The sequence below is a fragment of the Rattus rattus genome, chromosome 9 (genome assembly GCF_011064425.1).
Source record: "Rattus rattus isolate New Zealand chromosome 9, Rrattus_CSIRO_v1, whole genome shotgun sequence".
In the NCBI taxonomy this organism is placed as follows: domain Eukaryota; kingdom Metazoa; phylum Chordata; class Mammalia; order Rodentia; family Muridae; genus Rattus; species Rattus rattus.
This window is the reverse complement of record NC_046162.1, coordinates 82,818,829-82,835,451: the sequence shown is the minus strand read 5'-3', so window position 1 is coordinate 82,835,451 and position 16,623 is coordinate 82,818,829. Positions and strand designations below refer to the sequence as shown.

General features: G+C 48.1%; 1 protein-coding gene across 1 annotated transcript; it reads right to left on the bottom strand.

Annotated features, from left to right (window-relative positions):
• Nucleotides 1-751: 751 nt before the first annotated feature.
• Nucleotides 752-8,541, bottom strand: Dynll2 (dynein light chain LC8-type 2). The gene is made up of 3 exons (XM_032912626.1): nucleotides 8,259-8,541; nucleotides 4,829-4,967; nucleotides 752-2,683 (listed from the first exon to the last, which is right to left on the bottom strand). Exons 2-3 carry the CDS (start codon nucleotides 4,958-4,960, stop codon nucleotides 2,546-2,548), a joined length of 270 nt encoding a protein of 89 aa, XP_032768517.1. The 5' UTR covers nucleotides 4,961-4,967; nucleotides 8,259-8,541; the 3' UTR covers nucleotides 752-2,545.
• Between the last annotated feature and the right edge of the window lie 8,082 nt (nucleotides 8,542-16,623).

Here is a 16,623-nt window from a genome sequence, read left to right as displayed (position 1 = left end):
CTAGGCTTCAAGATAAAGCAGTGAGAAATGTGGGCAGAGAAACAAGCTAGGCAAGCTGGCATAGACTATGCAGAACGAAAGGGGTCAAGTCAATGGTGGAGGGAGACACGCACCATTCTGCATGATGTCCAGGTGTTTGAGCAAATAATAGCTATACCCTGAGCCTAGGCTAGAGATCACTAGCTCAGGGACAGGGAGACTGCCCGCCACACTATGGATACTTCCTATCCAGTTACACTGCTAGTCTCTACTGGCTACCCTGCACTCACTCCCAGTGCTCTTGTTCTCTAGGGGCAGAGGACTGACACGGCCCTCCCCTCCCACAAACCCTTCTCAAAGGGCTAGAGGAGGTCCTATGACTGAAACACAAGCAGAGTCTCTTTTCTCCATCCCACCTGGTCACAGCTTTGAGTGTCTGTTTCTCCACAGTATCATGTGACCCTGTTTATCACTGCCTTCTAGGGCTCCACAAGGTGGTCTCCAGGAGCCCTACAGAATGAGACTGCACTTACCTGTGCAGGAATGTGTTGTCACAGGTGATTATCTGGAACAGAAATAGCTAACTTTGGGGTCCTTCAGTCCCCTCATTTCTGCTAAAACCTGAGCTGAACCCTAGTCCTGGAACACCCCAAGCCTCCAGCTCTCAATTACTAACCAGCAAAGGAAACACCAACCGACTCCCACACAGTGTGGCACTAACAGCACCAGGCCCACCAACCCTTCACCCCAAAGAAACCCCAACAGCCCAGAAGTGCATCAATCGACCTTTAATGTCCAAAAGAGGCGTGGATGCAGAGCATAGATGTGGCAGGGTCTCAGTCCCTGCACAGAAATGAGAGATGAACAAAAACGAGACACTTCCAACTGGCCAGAGTCTGGGAGGGCAGGGAGAAACACAGACCTGGACATTCATAAGAAAAATAAAACCTAAATCAAACATTCAATCTTGTACCCAATAAAGGTTTGAACAGGGAACTCAGTCACCACCAGTTCCCACCCTCCCCTGCCAGCACTGAAGAAAAACAAAAGTTCAACACACACTAAGGGCTTAGGAGGAAGGGGCATTCTCCTGCCTTCCCCCGACCCCCAAGAATGGGCTGGGGAAAAAACGGCTAGATTTCCCCACCCTTACAGTGTCAACCCTACATGAGTTCTGAATGTGATCCGTAAGAATCAGCAGCTCAATTGGCAAGGACAACCCCCACCCACCCCAATCACTCCACCAACAGACAAGATTTCCCTTGCACTTCTCTCCGGAATCTCCTCATTCCCAGCCCTTCTCCACCTCCTCACTCCCAGAGGTCGTTACACACTTCAGACCTGTTCCAAGGAGCCCCTCCCCCCACTACTTCCATCCTCACCTCCCACTAGAGACCAGCCACCAAGTGCCCCCTGCCCCAGACCCAACTCCAGGACAGATGGCAGTATGGCCATCCTGTTCTGGGTGACCTTCCAAAAACATTTCCAGGGAACAGACAGCCACAGGCAAAGCAGTGTTCAAGATGAACCGAGGGGAGGAGGATGGTTTGACACCAACCTGTCCTTACCCTCCCATCAGGTAACATGAAAGCCCACTTAGAACTAACTGCCCCTACCTCCCAGAAACCCTAGAGATTCCACTTATCCTGCCCCTTCCCACCCTTCTACCCCAAACCCACCCCACACACGCACACAGACAAACACAAACATACACAAAGAAGAATTGAGGGGACATTGATTTGGTTTGATTGCTAAGACCTAACTAAGGAACTACAGTCACCAGAAATTCCCTTGCCAGCCAACAACAGGGGCTGCTCTAAGAGAATTGTGAGGAATGAGAAAAAACGAGGGATAAGCAGGGAGCAGACAGAATGTAAGGGGGGAAAGTCAAGCTAATCCTACTCCCAGCATCCTCCCAACATGGAAGGTAACCCACAAAGACACACTTAGAAACCCTGACAGACGGCAAGACAGTCTGCTCCCCACTCCTACACCACAAATATCTCAGGGCCCCTTAGAGACTGCACCCCACCCACCCTGCCCCAAGCCATAGTCACAGTTCAGTGGAATATCTCCCTGGTACTAGAGCAATCCCCCAGCCCACTTCCTATCCCTCTCTCTGTCAACCCTAACCCTGTCCTCACAGCCTCCCCGGCCTCCTACAGTAGTGCCCACCATCCAAGAGGCAGCTGCAGCTTAACGTCCGCCGCAGACCTACTTCTACTCCTCGGCCCTCCGAGTCTTTAGGGCTTCGCTGAGGGCCTTCTATGTTTATCTAGGGAGAGAAAGAGAAAAGGAGGGGTGGGAGAGATTTCCTAGTGCAGTACAACCAAAAAAATAATGTTAACGTCTTAAACATAAAGCAGCCTTCTTCCCCAGGCAACTAAACAGAAAGAAGTTTGGTTTTTGTTTACTGCGACACACACATGAAATCGAGTATACAGTCCATGCAGTAGCACAGCCATTGGAGAGGACTTCCTGATGCTGGCCCCAGTGCAAAACAGTCCCAGCAACGCTGCCTGCTTGCCATCGCTGCCGCCGCCACTGACACCTTCACCTCGGCCACCTAGCCTGACTTGAAGAGGAGGATTGCAACTTGACCCAAGTAAAAATAGATGAAGTGCTTTGTCTCGTGTGTGACATAGCTGCCAAAATTTCGGCCCACGATACAATGCCAGGTAGGGTTATATTTCTTGTCGAATTCCTAAAAAAGAATAAAAGAGGGAAAGAAAGAAAAGTAGTTGGTGATGTTGAAATGTCAGAACAGGAGTTGCTCTCAGCAATTCCAGCACACACATTAGTTGTTCCCACCTACCTTGTCCAGTAACCCACCCCCAACCCTGCCACTCCAGCCCAGGACCTCAGAAGCTCAGGTTCTAAGGCTGGCAACGGGGCTCTTACCCTCATCAATAATGGACCACCACAAAGGCTCCATTGTTCCCCTCGGCCAAGCCTCTGCACTCTACACCCTGATCACCTCTCTATCCTCCAGTTACTCCACACCCAAACCTGTCCACCTTATAATTCAAGATACTAATCAGAAAACCAGGATGTCATAAGCATAGTAAGTAGGGCCTGGCCACCACTGCCTTACACGTTTCTAAACTGACATTCTACACAGAACAAATGGGAACTAACTGTTGAAGCACTAGTCCCTCACTCTATAAACCAAGCATCCCTGTGAGCCATCAGACAGCTCCTTAGCACACTGTGGCTCAGCCTACAGCTTGGTTCTAGAAGTATCCTTCACAGACTGCCAGCCCACTAGGAGAGCCCCTAGGCATACCGACTACTCTGTGGACTGCCACTACACCACACTCCTATGCATGCTCTTAGAATACCAGCGCTTAGATGACCACAGACTGGGCCTGCGGCTCTAGTTTAACATGGGTCTTGGGGGCTGGGGAAATGGGAGAGCTGAGAGCTGGCAAGAACACTGGCTTCTCTTGCAGAAAACCTGGGTTCAATTCCTAGCACCCACATAGTGGCTCATAGCCACCCTGTAACTCCTGTTCCAAAGGATCTGATGCCCTCTCTTCAGACCTCCACGGGGACCAAACACACACATGACAAACAGGCATACATGAAGGCAAGAGATTCATACAAGAAAAATATAGATATGGAGTAGTTTAAAAAAAAAGACAAACCACAAGGTCTGAACTGCAACTAGGCCAGGCTCGGCTCCTCTCTAGGGCCAGCCATCTCCACTCAGGCACTCATTTGGAATTTCTCTTTTAAACGTTTACATATCCATCCACCCACCCACCCACCCACCTTACCCACCTACCTACCTACCTGGGAGTGGCCAGTGTGCCCCAGCACACATGTGGAAGTCAGAGGACAACTTGCAAGAGTCCATCCTCTCCTCCCACTGCGTGGGTTCCAAGGCTCAAACTCGGGTCATCAGGCTTGGCAGCGGCACCCTTGCCCACAGGTGCATCTCACCCGCACCACTTAGAATTCCCTCAATAACTGAACTCTAAATATCGAACCATTTTTACAAAACTCACAAAAATTAGTCAGCTTTCTACATCACTGAATTCTACATCCATATAGTCAACCAACTATAGATTTAAGATATTCAGGAAATCACACCTGTATTGAACATGTACAGATTTCCTTCTCTATCATTTCCTACAGAAGTCAGGGACTGAATATTCAAGCTGATTCTTTTACGATGTCACTGGAGCTGACTCAGCAGTTAAGAGCACCTGTTGCTCCTCAAGGGAGCTGGGACCTTTCCCAGCACCCACACCGCAGCTCACAACCACCTGTAACTCCAGTCCCAGGGGTCTGAGGGCTTCCGGCCTCCACAGGTACCAGGCATGCAGTATGGTCTAAGACATACACATAAGCAAATTATACATACACGTAAGGTAAATTTTTCTTAAAAATGAAACTATAATGAGAGTAGTAGTAAATATTGTAAAATATGCAGAACCTAAGCCCTTTTTTAGGGAAAAGGAAATGTTCCTTATGATGAGGATTATAAAGGGGACACCACTGTAAATGAAGACGGTCCCTGAAAATCTGTTCGGGATCACATAGTCATTCAAATTTAATTCTGAATACTAAATGTTCTCAACTGGGCTAGTAACATTTGCTCTGAAGTCCCTCTGCATAGCCTTCCCCAGTGCCTCGCGCATCGACATAACTATCTGTACTAGCACAGCTTCAGCACAGCCTTATCAAGGTCTTGATGGAGATTGCTTTGGCTGCTCAAGATTACCTGGTAATCCAGCTGCCTCACGTCTGCAGGGTTTTGTCTGAAGGGGTCAGAAACTGCTGCCCCCGCTCCTGCCCCAGCCCAGCCAATGCAATTCAGCTGTCAAGCCTCACGCCTGCTCACCTTCTTGATATAGGCAGCAATGTCCTTCTCTATGTTGTACTTCTCCATGGCCTGAGTGGCGCAGTCAACGGCATCCTGTTGCATGTCCTCAGACATGTCTGCGTTCTTGATCACTGCCTTCCGGTCAGACATTGTGACACTGCAATAGGAGCACAGAAGTAAAGCTGGCGCTGTCTCGGTGTGAGCAACAGACAGAGCTATGGTTGGGAGCTAGGGTTCGAGGGTGGTAGACAGGTGGGAGCTCATGAACACAGATGAGACATGCTCATGCTGGATAAGGTGGAACATGCCTTAAATCCCAGCACCTAGGAGGTTACTGGATCTAAGTTCAAGGCCAGCCTGGTCTACAAAGGGAGTTCCAGGCCAGCTAAAGCTGCACAGTAAACCCTTGTCCAAGACAAACAAAAAGACAGATGCTTTCAGCAGAAATATGGTCTCTACCTGTGGAAATACAAGACAAGAAAGAAAGAGGGAAAAGATACTGTGCTTTAAAAGCACACATAAGATTTTTCTAACTCCTAACAGCTACCTATTTCATACACTCTGAACATCAGTCAGCACAACACTGAGAGCCGAAGAGATGTAACGGCCTGACTGCATCTTTCAGCCAGTTAATTCCCCTCTGTGTTTTTATGTCACCATCTGTAAAATGGGGTCGAAGCATTATCCTAAGAATGAACCAGAAGCTCACACCTGAAGATATTAAGCACATGACTTAAAGTAGTTATCTACTACTGGTCTCACAGCAGAAACCCTCCTAGAAATCAGTATCCCTGACTTCTGGTCTTGACTCTGAACCTTTGTGGTCTCGACAAGACACCTGGCCATTCTGTATCGATTACTTCCATTTTAGCAATGAGGTCAGCCCTCAACTGGAGGTTGTTTAAGAATTAACTACAGTTACATGAGAGCATCTGCAAATAAAGAGGGCCTAGCAAGGGAGCTGTCTGTCCCTCAGCCGACTCAGCCACTAACTGTTTTCATAAATCAAAGTTTTATAGGAACACGTCGCAATAGTAGAGTTCTAGAGACTGCTCTGACCATAAAACCTAAAATACTCACTGTCCTCTCCCAGAAAAAAGGCCAACTCCACTTTGATAAAAATAAGAGGGGGGGGGTCTGAAGCATAAGGCCTGCTGGCAAAGAGGTAATAATGACCTCTCAAATGTTGTGCTGATGTTACCTCAAACCAGAGAAGCAGTCACATGTCACCTCACCTACTCTTCTCACAAGTGTTCAGTCTCCAAAGTACAATATGATTTTTGAATTCTAACTTTTAGTCACAAACCCAACAATGATTGTCATTTCTCTGGATTTTTGCCTCCTCATGTAAAAATTATTTCTATCCATTCAAAAAGCATTAATGTAGTGAACACTTGGAGAAATATCACCTGATGGGAGTGCTGAGAACGTTCCCTTAACTATAAAAACAGGGCCAGGTGTGGTGGTCTGCAACTGAAATTCTAACACTTGGGAGGCAGAGGCAGGAAGGAAGATCAGGCATTTAAAGCCAACCTCAGCTACATCGAGGCATGTTTCAAACAACCAAAACAGAGGAGGTGCGCCACACTGACCTGTGAGGACTAAGGAAAAGCTTAGTATTTTATAGCCCTTATTCCACAGCCTGCTTCCTGGGCCGTGGCAGTCACCAGATGTCCAGTAACCAGACTTCCAACACTGACCCACATGGACCCTTCTTACCCTGGCAGCCTATAGTCATGTGAGCTACTTTACGTCCAAAGAAACAAGCTACAGAACCTTGCCCGTTCTCATCACTCACAGCAGTACTGATCCCCCTTCACCTCAACTCCAAAAGCAACACCAGCCCTGGCTGGGCTCAATGGGGAAAAGAAGGATGCTATCCCCTCCCAGGCTAACACAAGCTACATAGTAGCCTGACTGCTCCAGGCGAGATTCTTGGTATCGGTCCAAGCCACTTCTTATCTAAGTGCACCCTACCCACCCAGATGAAAAGAACCCAGACCGTTAAATGCACACAATATATGCATGACGGCTTCCAGGCAAGGCACCTTGGTCTGACACTGTCAAATGAGGCAAGGTTTCTTCCACTTAAGCAACACTGGCTAGTGTTTAGCTCAGATCCCCCTACCCCAGAGGAAATCTGGAGCCTCAAGGAGTCTGTGGTGAATGAAGAAAAAGGTCAAGTGATGCCTGTTCAAGGCCGATTAGCTCTATGACCTTGGGCAAACAATCATGTTTAAAAAATAGCTGAAATGAGAGAAAAGGAACAATCTCCATGAGGTTTGAGAAGAGAAAAAGGCTGATGTGGTGAGACCTTTCTAGAAGTGAAGGGAAAAAAAAACAAAAAACAATGTCACCTGGCGGCCTATTCCAGGTTCCCACTCAGAAGGGGGCAGTGTTTACAAATCCAGAGGTTGGGGGTGGAGCCTGGCTACAGACAACGAAGTATGAAATTGGCACCATTTTGCCAAAAAGCTCACCTGCTTCACTGCCTCCTCCCCAAAGTCCAAAGGATCAACTTTGTCACAGTAATTAAAAGCTATCTCACTCTCCAACCGAGAGCCTACGATTACATAATGCTGGTCTTGTGACTACAATGCCACGATTCTTCACCCCAGGCCCCTCAGGCGTCGCAGAAAGGTGAGGCCCAGACTGGGCAACCCCTATCCAAGGTACCAGTGAGAAAAGGACAGGGAGCTAGACGCCCAGCTATCCTTTCCTTCCAGAGGGGGGGAGGGGGGCGGAGCTGGGCCTCCAGATAAAAGGATGGCCAAAGGGCCCCCAGCCAGCTCCCTGAGTCACGAGCCAGGAGCTCCAGTGAGAACGCAAAAGCAGCACTCCAAGACAATTCTCAACCTCTGTCCCTGGTCTTGCGAAAAAAAAAAAAAAAAAAAAAAAAAGGCTAAAAAAAAAAAAAAAAAAAAAAAAGGCTAAGGCTCCAAATGACAAGGATCGTCCTGCACCGTTCTTTAACACGTACAAACGTTATTGCCTCGTTTCGGATTTCCAAAGGGGCCGTAACCCCTCGTCCCAGTACACCCCACACACACCATCTTTTCCTCCCGAGGGCAGGGACCACGAAGGGCAGCACCTCAGCACCTGGGGAATGAGAACGCATCCACCACCCCGCCGCCCCGCCGGGTCCGCAGGCCGCGGCCAGTCCTCCGCCCTCCCCCGCCAGGCCTGAAGAGGCGCCGGAGTGACCGGGCGACCTCGCTGCAGGAAGGTCGCCCGAGAGGGTGGTGGTAGCGGCGGCGGCGGCGGGAGGAGCCGCGTCGTGCCCGAACCCTCTCTACCCGCACCGCCTGCCCGCGCGTCCCGGACCCCAGAAGCCTCCGCGCACCCCAGGCTGGCTCCCCCTGGGGCTGCGGGGCCTCCAGCCAGCGCACGAGGGTCTCCAGAGCCTGGGCCGAGCAGGGCGAGGGCTGCCCCCGGGGCCCCCGCTCACCGTCACGCAGGCGAGTCCGCACAGGCCCCTGGGGAGCAGCGCTGGGCTGAAACGAATCGCGGGCAGGGGCGGTGTCCCCTGGGCTCGTCCAGCAGCAGCAGTCGCTGCCGCCGCGGTATCCCCCTGCTCCCGCAGCCCCGGGCCGAGCGCTCGCGCTGCTGTTCGCCCTCCGAGCTTCCCCGGACGCCCGCGCTCCGCCTCGTGCCACCCGGCCGACCGCCTGTCCCAGCTGATACCTCGCCGTCCGCTCTGCTCCGCCGCTGAGCGCGGCCGACGCGCGGCCCTGAAATAGAGCCCCGCCCCCGCCCCCCTGCCGCGCGCGCCGCCGTCCGCGCTCCCCATTGGCTGCGCCCGCCAGGCCCCGCACTGCGGGCTTCTCCCCGCGCCGCTCTCGCTCCACATCTTGTTTCGTCCCACAATGCCTCGGGGCGGAGGAGGGGGTGGGGAAGGGGAGCTGGAGAAGGTGGGGGGAGGGAGCTGTGGCCTAAGAAGGAGAAAGAAGAATGCAGACCCCTCTTCCCAGGCTTGGAGAAGCCTGACTCCAGAGGAGTAGAGTAGGCCCAGAAAGGAAAAGGGAGAGAAGCATGGAGACTCCAGTTCTAAGAAAGAAAGAGGGGAGGGATGAAGATTTCAGACTCAGGAGAGAAGGGCTCCAGGTCCCAACTTTGGAAAGGCAGGACAGGGTATTAAAAATCACCGGGGAAGGAGGAAAATTCAGGACTTCATTCCCCTAGGCTGGCAACACTTGTGAGGAACAGTCAAGCCCCATGGGTGAAATAAAGGCCTAAACAGTCCTCATGGTCCCCCTGCCTTCACGTTCCCTTTTGCTTCCAACTCAGCCTTTGTTCCCGAATCTTGATACCCTTCTGCCTATCCATAGCTGGAACCCTAACTACACGATATTCAAAGGTATTGGAGGTACAGCCACTACAGTTTATGGCCTTTGGGATAGAGGTGAGAACCATTTCCTGTCAGTCGGTCCTGAGGACTGAAAGGAATTCCTAAAAGTATGAGCTGTGAGGTATCTTCTCCCCCTCCCCCCCTCCCGGAGCTGGGGACCGAACCCAGGGCCTTGCGCTTATCTAGGCAAGCGGATCTGCCACTGAGCTAAATCCCCAACCCCTGCGAGGTATCCATGGCCCTCAAATACAGACAGAACAGGCTGGACGGTGGTGGCGCACCCCTTTAATCCCAGCACTTGGAAGGCAGAGGCAGGTGGTCTCTGAGACACCAGACTAGTCTACAGAGCTAGGAGCTAGTTCCAGGACAACCAGGGCTACACAGAGAAACTGTCTCAAAAAACCAAAAAGTGTAGACAACAGATTCAGACCCTTGGCCAGGTCAGCTCCTCGCTTGGACTACACTTGAATGGGAGGCTTTTAAGTTCAGGAAGCAGACACTGTGTGTGTGTGTGTGTGTGTGTGTGTGTGTGTGTGTGTGTGTGTGTGTGTGTGTGTGTGTGTGTTTCATGGTACTCCAATACAGGAAAAACACGGGGATTTTTCTTCCTAAACTTTAACACACAAACGGTCTATCTAAAGACTTCTGTCTGGCCTTAGCTTGCCCTGCTTGGGAGTATCATAATTTAGTAGTGTTCATTATGTGTGTAGGACAACTTGGAAAACTATGCCCTCAGGCTCCTCCATTCCACAGCTCTGACTTTTTCCAGTAAGAGATTCCACCAGGCTAGGCCTGGGGTATCCCTTCATTTAGGGAGTATTCTGATGTCAGCCTGAGTTAATGAATGAGGGGCGGGGCTAGAGGATGGATCATCCACCTAGGGCTCTTGTGGAGCAACTCTTAGGAGGTTCTGAGAGAGGGGGGTGGGGGGAGTGCTAATACCCTCTTTTCCCAACCTTCATTAGTTTCAAAGACTTGAAGGTCACAACTATGATGTAAGGTTGTGTACAAGATGTCCATTGTCCAAGAACCTCCAGTAAGGGATACAGGCCAACACTCAAATGACCTTTTTCAAGGGTGCACAAAAGTGACTATGAACTTTCATGACCCTGCTGTGTTCTCCCTACTCCTCTTGCCCAGAGTAGAGAGAGATTATTCCCAGTGTGAATTATAATGGGATAGAAGTAGGAAATAAAACTCTCAGATAACAAAAGTTAGACTAAGACTTATGGCTCTTCAGAAATTTGGGGATTGGAATGGCATGCATGAGAGAGTAGAGAGAGAGAGAGAGAGAGAGAGAGAGAGAGAGAGAGAGAGAAGATGGGTATGAGATTTGTTAAAAGTATATTTGAGACTGGGGATATAGCTCAGTGGGACAGTATATGCTAGCTCAGCATACTCAAGGCCCTGAGTTTGAACCCCAAATAGTATGGTTTATAGAAAATATGAAGCTTTATGAAGCCCTTACTCTGTACAGGTATTGTTTCTAATGTAATGCATTCTGTTCCACTATAGTAAATGGTTTTGAAGTGATTGCATTACTGTCCCCCTTTGGATGAGTAGTTCTTAGTGTAGTTCAGTGGTTTGCCTAAAGCCACCCAGCTTCTCATCTGCAAGTTTCAAGCCCAGCTTGTTCCAAGTGCTTACCACTTTAGCCATTAGACTACCGTACCACCTAACAGTGACATAAAAGTATAGGACTTGGCTCTCTGCCTAAATCACGCCAGCATCTCCTAGACTTACCTAACCGTAAAGTCCTTTTTAAAATATATTTTTTTCCTACTGTTGTCTATTATTATTTTGTGTGTGTGAATGTTTTGCCTAGGTCCTCATGGAGGTCAGATTCCGAAATTACAGTTAGGTAGATATAGTTGTAAGACGCCATGTGGGTGCTGCTAGAAATTAAACGAGTTCCTTTAAAAGAGCAGCCAGTGCTCTTAGTTCTCCAGCCCCCTCCTTTTTTTTTTTTTTTTTTTTTTTTTTTTTTTTTGTTAAAGACAGGGTTCTCACTATGTAGCTCTGTCTGTGCTAGAACTTACTGTGTAGACCAGGCTGGCTTCAAACTCACAATGATCTCTCTGCCTCTGCCTCCCAAGTGCTAGGGTGCTAGTTTAAAGGTGCACAACACTATGGTCAGCTCCAAAGTATTTTTTTTTTTCTTTTTCATTTTTTCGGAGCTGGGGACCCAACCCAGGGCCTTGCGTTTGCTAGGCAAGCGCTCTACCACTGAGCTAAATCCCCAACCCCCAAAGTATTTTTTTTAATTCAAACATTAATATCTCCAGGAGCAGAGTTTAGGAAACTTGTTCTATGGTAATTAATGCTGTTTGTGCAAATACTTACCTGAGACAACTGCTATCGTTGTTTGACAGTACTTGCATTGTAACTGTGATACTTAATGGCTTTGCCTAACTTGGTGGGTGTCTATTTGACAGGGCAGTTTGGAACTGCCTAGTTTCTTTAGTTATCAGTCCGGACTTTAGTTTAAAATGGAAGGGGTTGATTTTGTCTTGTCTGTGGGCTTCTTACCCTCTGTTTTGATTTCAAGGCTCCTGCAATCACCCTCAACTTACAAGTTTCACCCATATCTATTTCTTCTAACTATGGCCTGGACCCTGGGCACTCTTCCCATCCCTAGATTTCTCCACACAGGCCCTTCAGATGCTCACGTGCACGTGCACGCGCACACGCACACACACACACACACGCATGCACGCACACACTGATGGTTAGCAGCATCGGACCAGGAATGGGTGCCTTTGATTCTAAATTGTTTCCACAACTCAAAAGCTTTGTAGTGTGCAGATCTGGCCAAGTTATTTGGATCACAAACTCCCAGTTTCCTCAACTGTAAATTGGGAATAATATCTGCTTTATAAAGGTACAATAAAAAAAAGGCATGAAAACTCTCGGCCCAAATGCCTTGTCCATCCATGTAGCTGGTGAATCAGTTTTCCCTTCCTGGAGTTCTTTCTTATATTTTTGGTTGTGAGCCTAGCCTTTAACGGCTGAGCCATCTCTCCAGCCCCTGGAGTTCTTTCTTACCCCCGCTCTAAACCCCATGCACAAGCCAGAAACCAGGGATCCTCCCTGGACTTGTGTCTTCCTCTGGAACCCACCACATAGTCATCCCTGCTCCCCGCCTGTGTTTCCAGCACCTGTAAATGTTTCCCATCCAGACTGCTTTTCGTCACCTCTTGGTTCTTTGCATCACCGTTGGCTCTCGCACTTTAGGCTTGGTGCTTCTCAACCTTCCTAAGGCTGTGACTCTTATAGACAGTTCCTCAGGCTCGCCAAACATGAAAGAATTTCCGTTGCTACTTCACAACTGTTAATTTTGCTAGTTGTGAATCATAATGTAAATGTCTGATATGCAACCCTTGTAATGGGGTTGGTTTGACTCCCGAAGCTCTGCTCTACAGCAGGAATCCATTAACAATGCAGACATTTCGCCCCTGTTCAGAGGAAAGACTTGGCCCTTCTCCATAGCGTGCTCCCTACACACACACCTCTCTCTGTTTGCCAGGTCTCCCCACACTTCCCACTGCCTGCCTGCTGCTGCTCTAACACCTCAGCTGACTGCCTCTCCCACATGCAGGTTCCACACCTTTGTTCCAGTGGCTCTTTCCCCCCTGAGACTTGTAGCCTCCCTTCCTGGCTTTACCCTTACATCTGAGACGCCTTCCCTGGTTCTCACAGGGGATTATGTATCTGCTGCATACTTTGTAACTTCCAGGTCACTAACCATTCTCTATTAAACTCATCAATATTAAGTTTGTCTGTATTTCTTACTGAGAGGGACCACGTGTGATTTCGGCGTACACTGACAGACCTAACACAGTTCCTGAAACAAGGAGAAATTTCCCCACATATGAGGTAACCTGGGCGTGCCCATCAGTGGCTGAAGAAGTACAATTGAACGAACCCACTCTCTCTTCCAGGCGGCAGGCTCCTCTGTTTCTCTCCCCAAGCCAGCAATGCAGACTATTTACACCGGGCTCTCCCTGCCCAGAACAAATGGCCAGCTAAGATAAATCTTTGTCAGTGCTGGGGAAGGTCCAGTCTCGGCTGCTAAATTGACAACCTCCTCACTTTCTGCTGAGTGGCTGGGATCCTTAGGTAAACATCAGCTGACTGGGTTGCCTACAGAGAGGAGTCCACAGGCTATGGAGGTACCAGAATTCGTTTTACCCTTTATCAGGTGAGTTACTTCAAAGGCCACAGGAAATTGAAGAAGGGTAAGCGTGGGCTATACAGTGAGTTCTGGCCCAAATTGTGCTATAATGTGTCTCAGAAAAGGGAGATAGGGAAGAAGGGAGAGGAGAGAAGAGGAGAAGAGAGTGGAGAGAGAATGAGAGAGAGAGAGAGAAATATGAATTATGTATAAGGAAGACTCTGTCCTTGTGGTCATAAAAACATATACACTTTCCTGTCCTCGGTTTCAGAGTGTGATTAAAAATAATGAGATTAGCTCATAGGGAGACTCCAGGGCCCCACACAAGTCAATCAAGTTCTCTGCATTCAGTAGTGTCCCCAGGACTGCCTCCTTCTTTTTGAATTTTTTTTATTTTTATTTTCTTCTGATCTGGGCATCAACCCCAAGGCCTTGCCCATGCTAAGGAAGAAATCTATCACTCAGCCCACTCTTCCAGTCTTCTCTTGAGAGTAATTTTGAAAAACATAAGACCAAATAAACAAGCCAACCAGAACATAAGCCTTTTAACTCGCCAGGCATACAAAAATGCAAGCCAGCAAAGAACTTTAAGGGGAATCTTCACTAGGAAAATGGAGGCCAAACTTACATTTCAACACAAGTTAGTCATACTTTTCCCACATTATCTAAGTAGGTAGTTTTTGTCAGTTTTCATACACACTAGAATTACCTGGGAAGAGAGAACCTCAGTTAAGTAATTGCTTCTATCAAATTGGCCTATGGGTACATTGTTGGTGGATCATTTCCCTTTATCTCTTTTGGTTTTTTTTTTTTTTTTTTTTTTTTTTTTGGAGCTGTGGACCGAACCTAGGGCCTTGCACTTGCTAGGCAAGCGCTCTACCACTGAGCTAAATCCCCAACCCCTGCTGGTTGTTTTTTATGAGACAGAATATTATGTAAGTTCTGGCTGTCCTGGAACTCAGCCTGTAGACCGATGGGGCTGGCCTCAAACTCAAGAGATCCACCTGCCTCTGCCTCCCAAGTGCTGGGGTCAAAGGTGTGGCTAGCACTGCCCAGCTTCATGTTCTTGATTAATGGTTGATATGGGAAGGACTCGGCCACTGTGGGCAGGGTTACCCCTGGGCAGATGGCCCTGAACGTATAGGGAAAGCCAGTTGAGCAAGCAGTAGGCAGCAAGGAAGAAAGCAGTGTTCCTCTGTGGACTGCTCCTGCCTTGAACTCCTGCCCTGGTTTCCTTCCGTGAGGAACTGGTACCTAAAAGTAACATGAAATAAGCCTATCTTCCCAAGGTTGCTTTGGGTCATGGTGTTTTTCACAGCTTTAGAAACCTAATGCTTGAACAAGATGTCATTCTTGCCTTTCACCATATGGCACCTGGTGATTAAACTCAAGCTTGGCAACAGGTGCCTGTACCCACTAGGCCATCTTGCCTGCCCAAAGCTAACTTAAAAAGTCTTAACGATGAATAGTAACACAGTGATTATATATATATTTTTTTTCAGATAACTTGGTAGCCAGCACAGTATCAAAATTTAAAACTTTTCATCACCTTCAAAACAAGACTTCCTGGGCGTGGTGACACATGACTTTAACCCCAGCACTGAGGTTGGCAGATCATTGTGAGTTTAAGTCCAGCCTGGTTTACATAGCAAGTTCCAGGACAACCAGGGGCTACATAGACCGTCTCAGAAAACCAAACGACGACAAAAATCATTGCCATTAGAGTTATCCTTCTATTCCCTTCCAATCTTTGCCCATCTGCTTTCTCTACCTCTGTGGGTTTGCCTGTTCTGGACGGTTGGTGTACATGGAACCGTACATACAGTGGATTGTCATTTATGGCTATTTTGCTAGCATGATGTTTGCAGGCTTACATGTGTCAGAGTAAGTCAGTGCTTTATTTTTTTTTAAAGATTTATTTATTACATATGAGTACACTGTAGATGTCTTCAGACACACCAGAAAAGGGCATCAGATCTCATTACAGATGGTTGTGAGCCACCATGTGGTTGCTGGGATTTGAACTCAGGACCTCTGGAAGAGCAGTCGGAGCTCTTAACCACTGAGCCATCTCTCCAGCCCAGGGATTTATTTTAAGACGGTGATTGCACTGAACAAGTACGCTAGACTTTGTTTTCCCAGTAGTTAATGGACATTGGGTTTTTCTCTTCTGGGCCTCAAACCCAAAGTCTTGCCCATGCTAAGCAAGAAATCTATCACTTGTTCTGCTTTTTAGCTCTTATAAATAATGCTGCCAGGAAGATCTGTGTGGTTAAAGTCTTCCCCTCCCTGGTTATGAAGTTCCCCTCTCTCTAAGAGTGGAGTTGCTGGGGTTTATGGTATCTTTATGCTACCTTCCCAGGCAAAGCCAGACTGTTTCCCCAAGCATCTGTGTAACTTCACATTGCAACAGGCAGTGTATGAGGGCTCCAGCCTCTTGTGTCTCTGCAAACTTAATATCCCATATCTGTTTGTTTGTTTGTTTGTTTGTTTGTTTGTTTATGCTTTTGAGACAGGTCTCACTGTGTATCTCTGGCTGGCCTGAAATTCACTACGTTCTGGAATTCACTAGACTACCAAGGTAGCCTCAAACTCAGATCTGCCTTCTGAGAACTGAGAAAAAGGTGTGTGTCACCACACCCTGCCACGCATGTATGTATGTATGTATCTATGTATGTATGTATGTACAAACATACATGTATTGGTTTATTTAGAGACAGGGCCTTGTGTAGATCAGGCTGGTCTCAAACTCACTATGTTGGCAAGGGTAACTCACCCTCCTGCCTCTATTTCCCAAGTGTTGTGATTATAGCCATGTAACTCACCCCATCTTTATTATTGGACTTTTAAAAAAGTGTGTGGGGTGTGTGTGTGTGTGTGTGTGTGTGTGTGTGTGTGTGTGTGTGTTAAAGGACAGTTTGTGGGAGTCAGGTCTCTCCTTCCACCATGTGGGATCTAGGATCAGCTTATCAGAGCCATCTTGCTGGCCACATTATGGACTTCTTAATTATAGACAGTATGGTGGCTGTGAAGTCGCAGCTCACTGGGGTTTTCCTTTGATAGCTAACAGTGTTTGCCATCTTCTCTCACGCATTGTTCACTGTCTGTCTTATTTGGGGAAATGTCCATTGCCATCCTTTATCCATTTTTAAATTGGGTTATTAGCATTTTAACTCATTGAGATGTGTGTTTTAGAATCATCTTTATTACTTTAAATTATGTGTCTCTGCATGTGAATTCAGGTGCACTACAGAGCTGGGGTTACAGGCGGTTGTGAGCTGCTCGATCTGG

Coding starts and splice junctions, on each gene's coding strand:
- Dynll2 (XM_032912626.1), bottom strand. CDS start 4,960: ATGTCTGACCGGAAGGCAGTGATCAAGAACGCAGACATGTCTGAGGAC. Junction 2,684..4,828: donor TTGCTGCCTATATCAAGAAG/GTGAGCAGGCGT, acceptor ATTCTTTTTTAG/GAATTCGACAAGAAATATAA.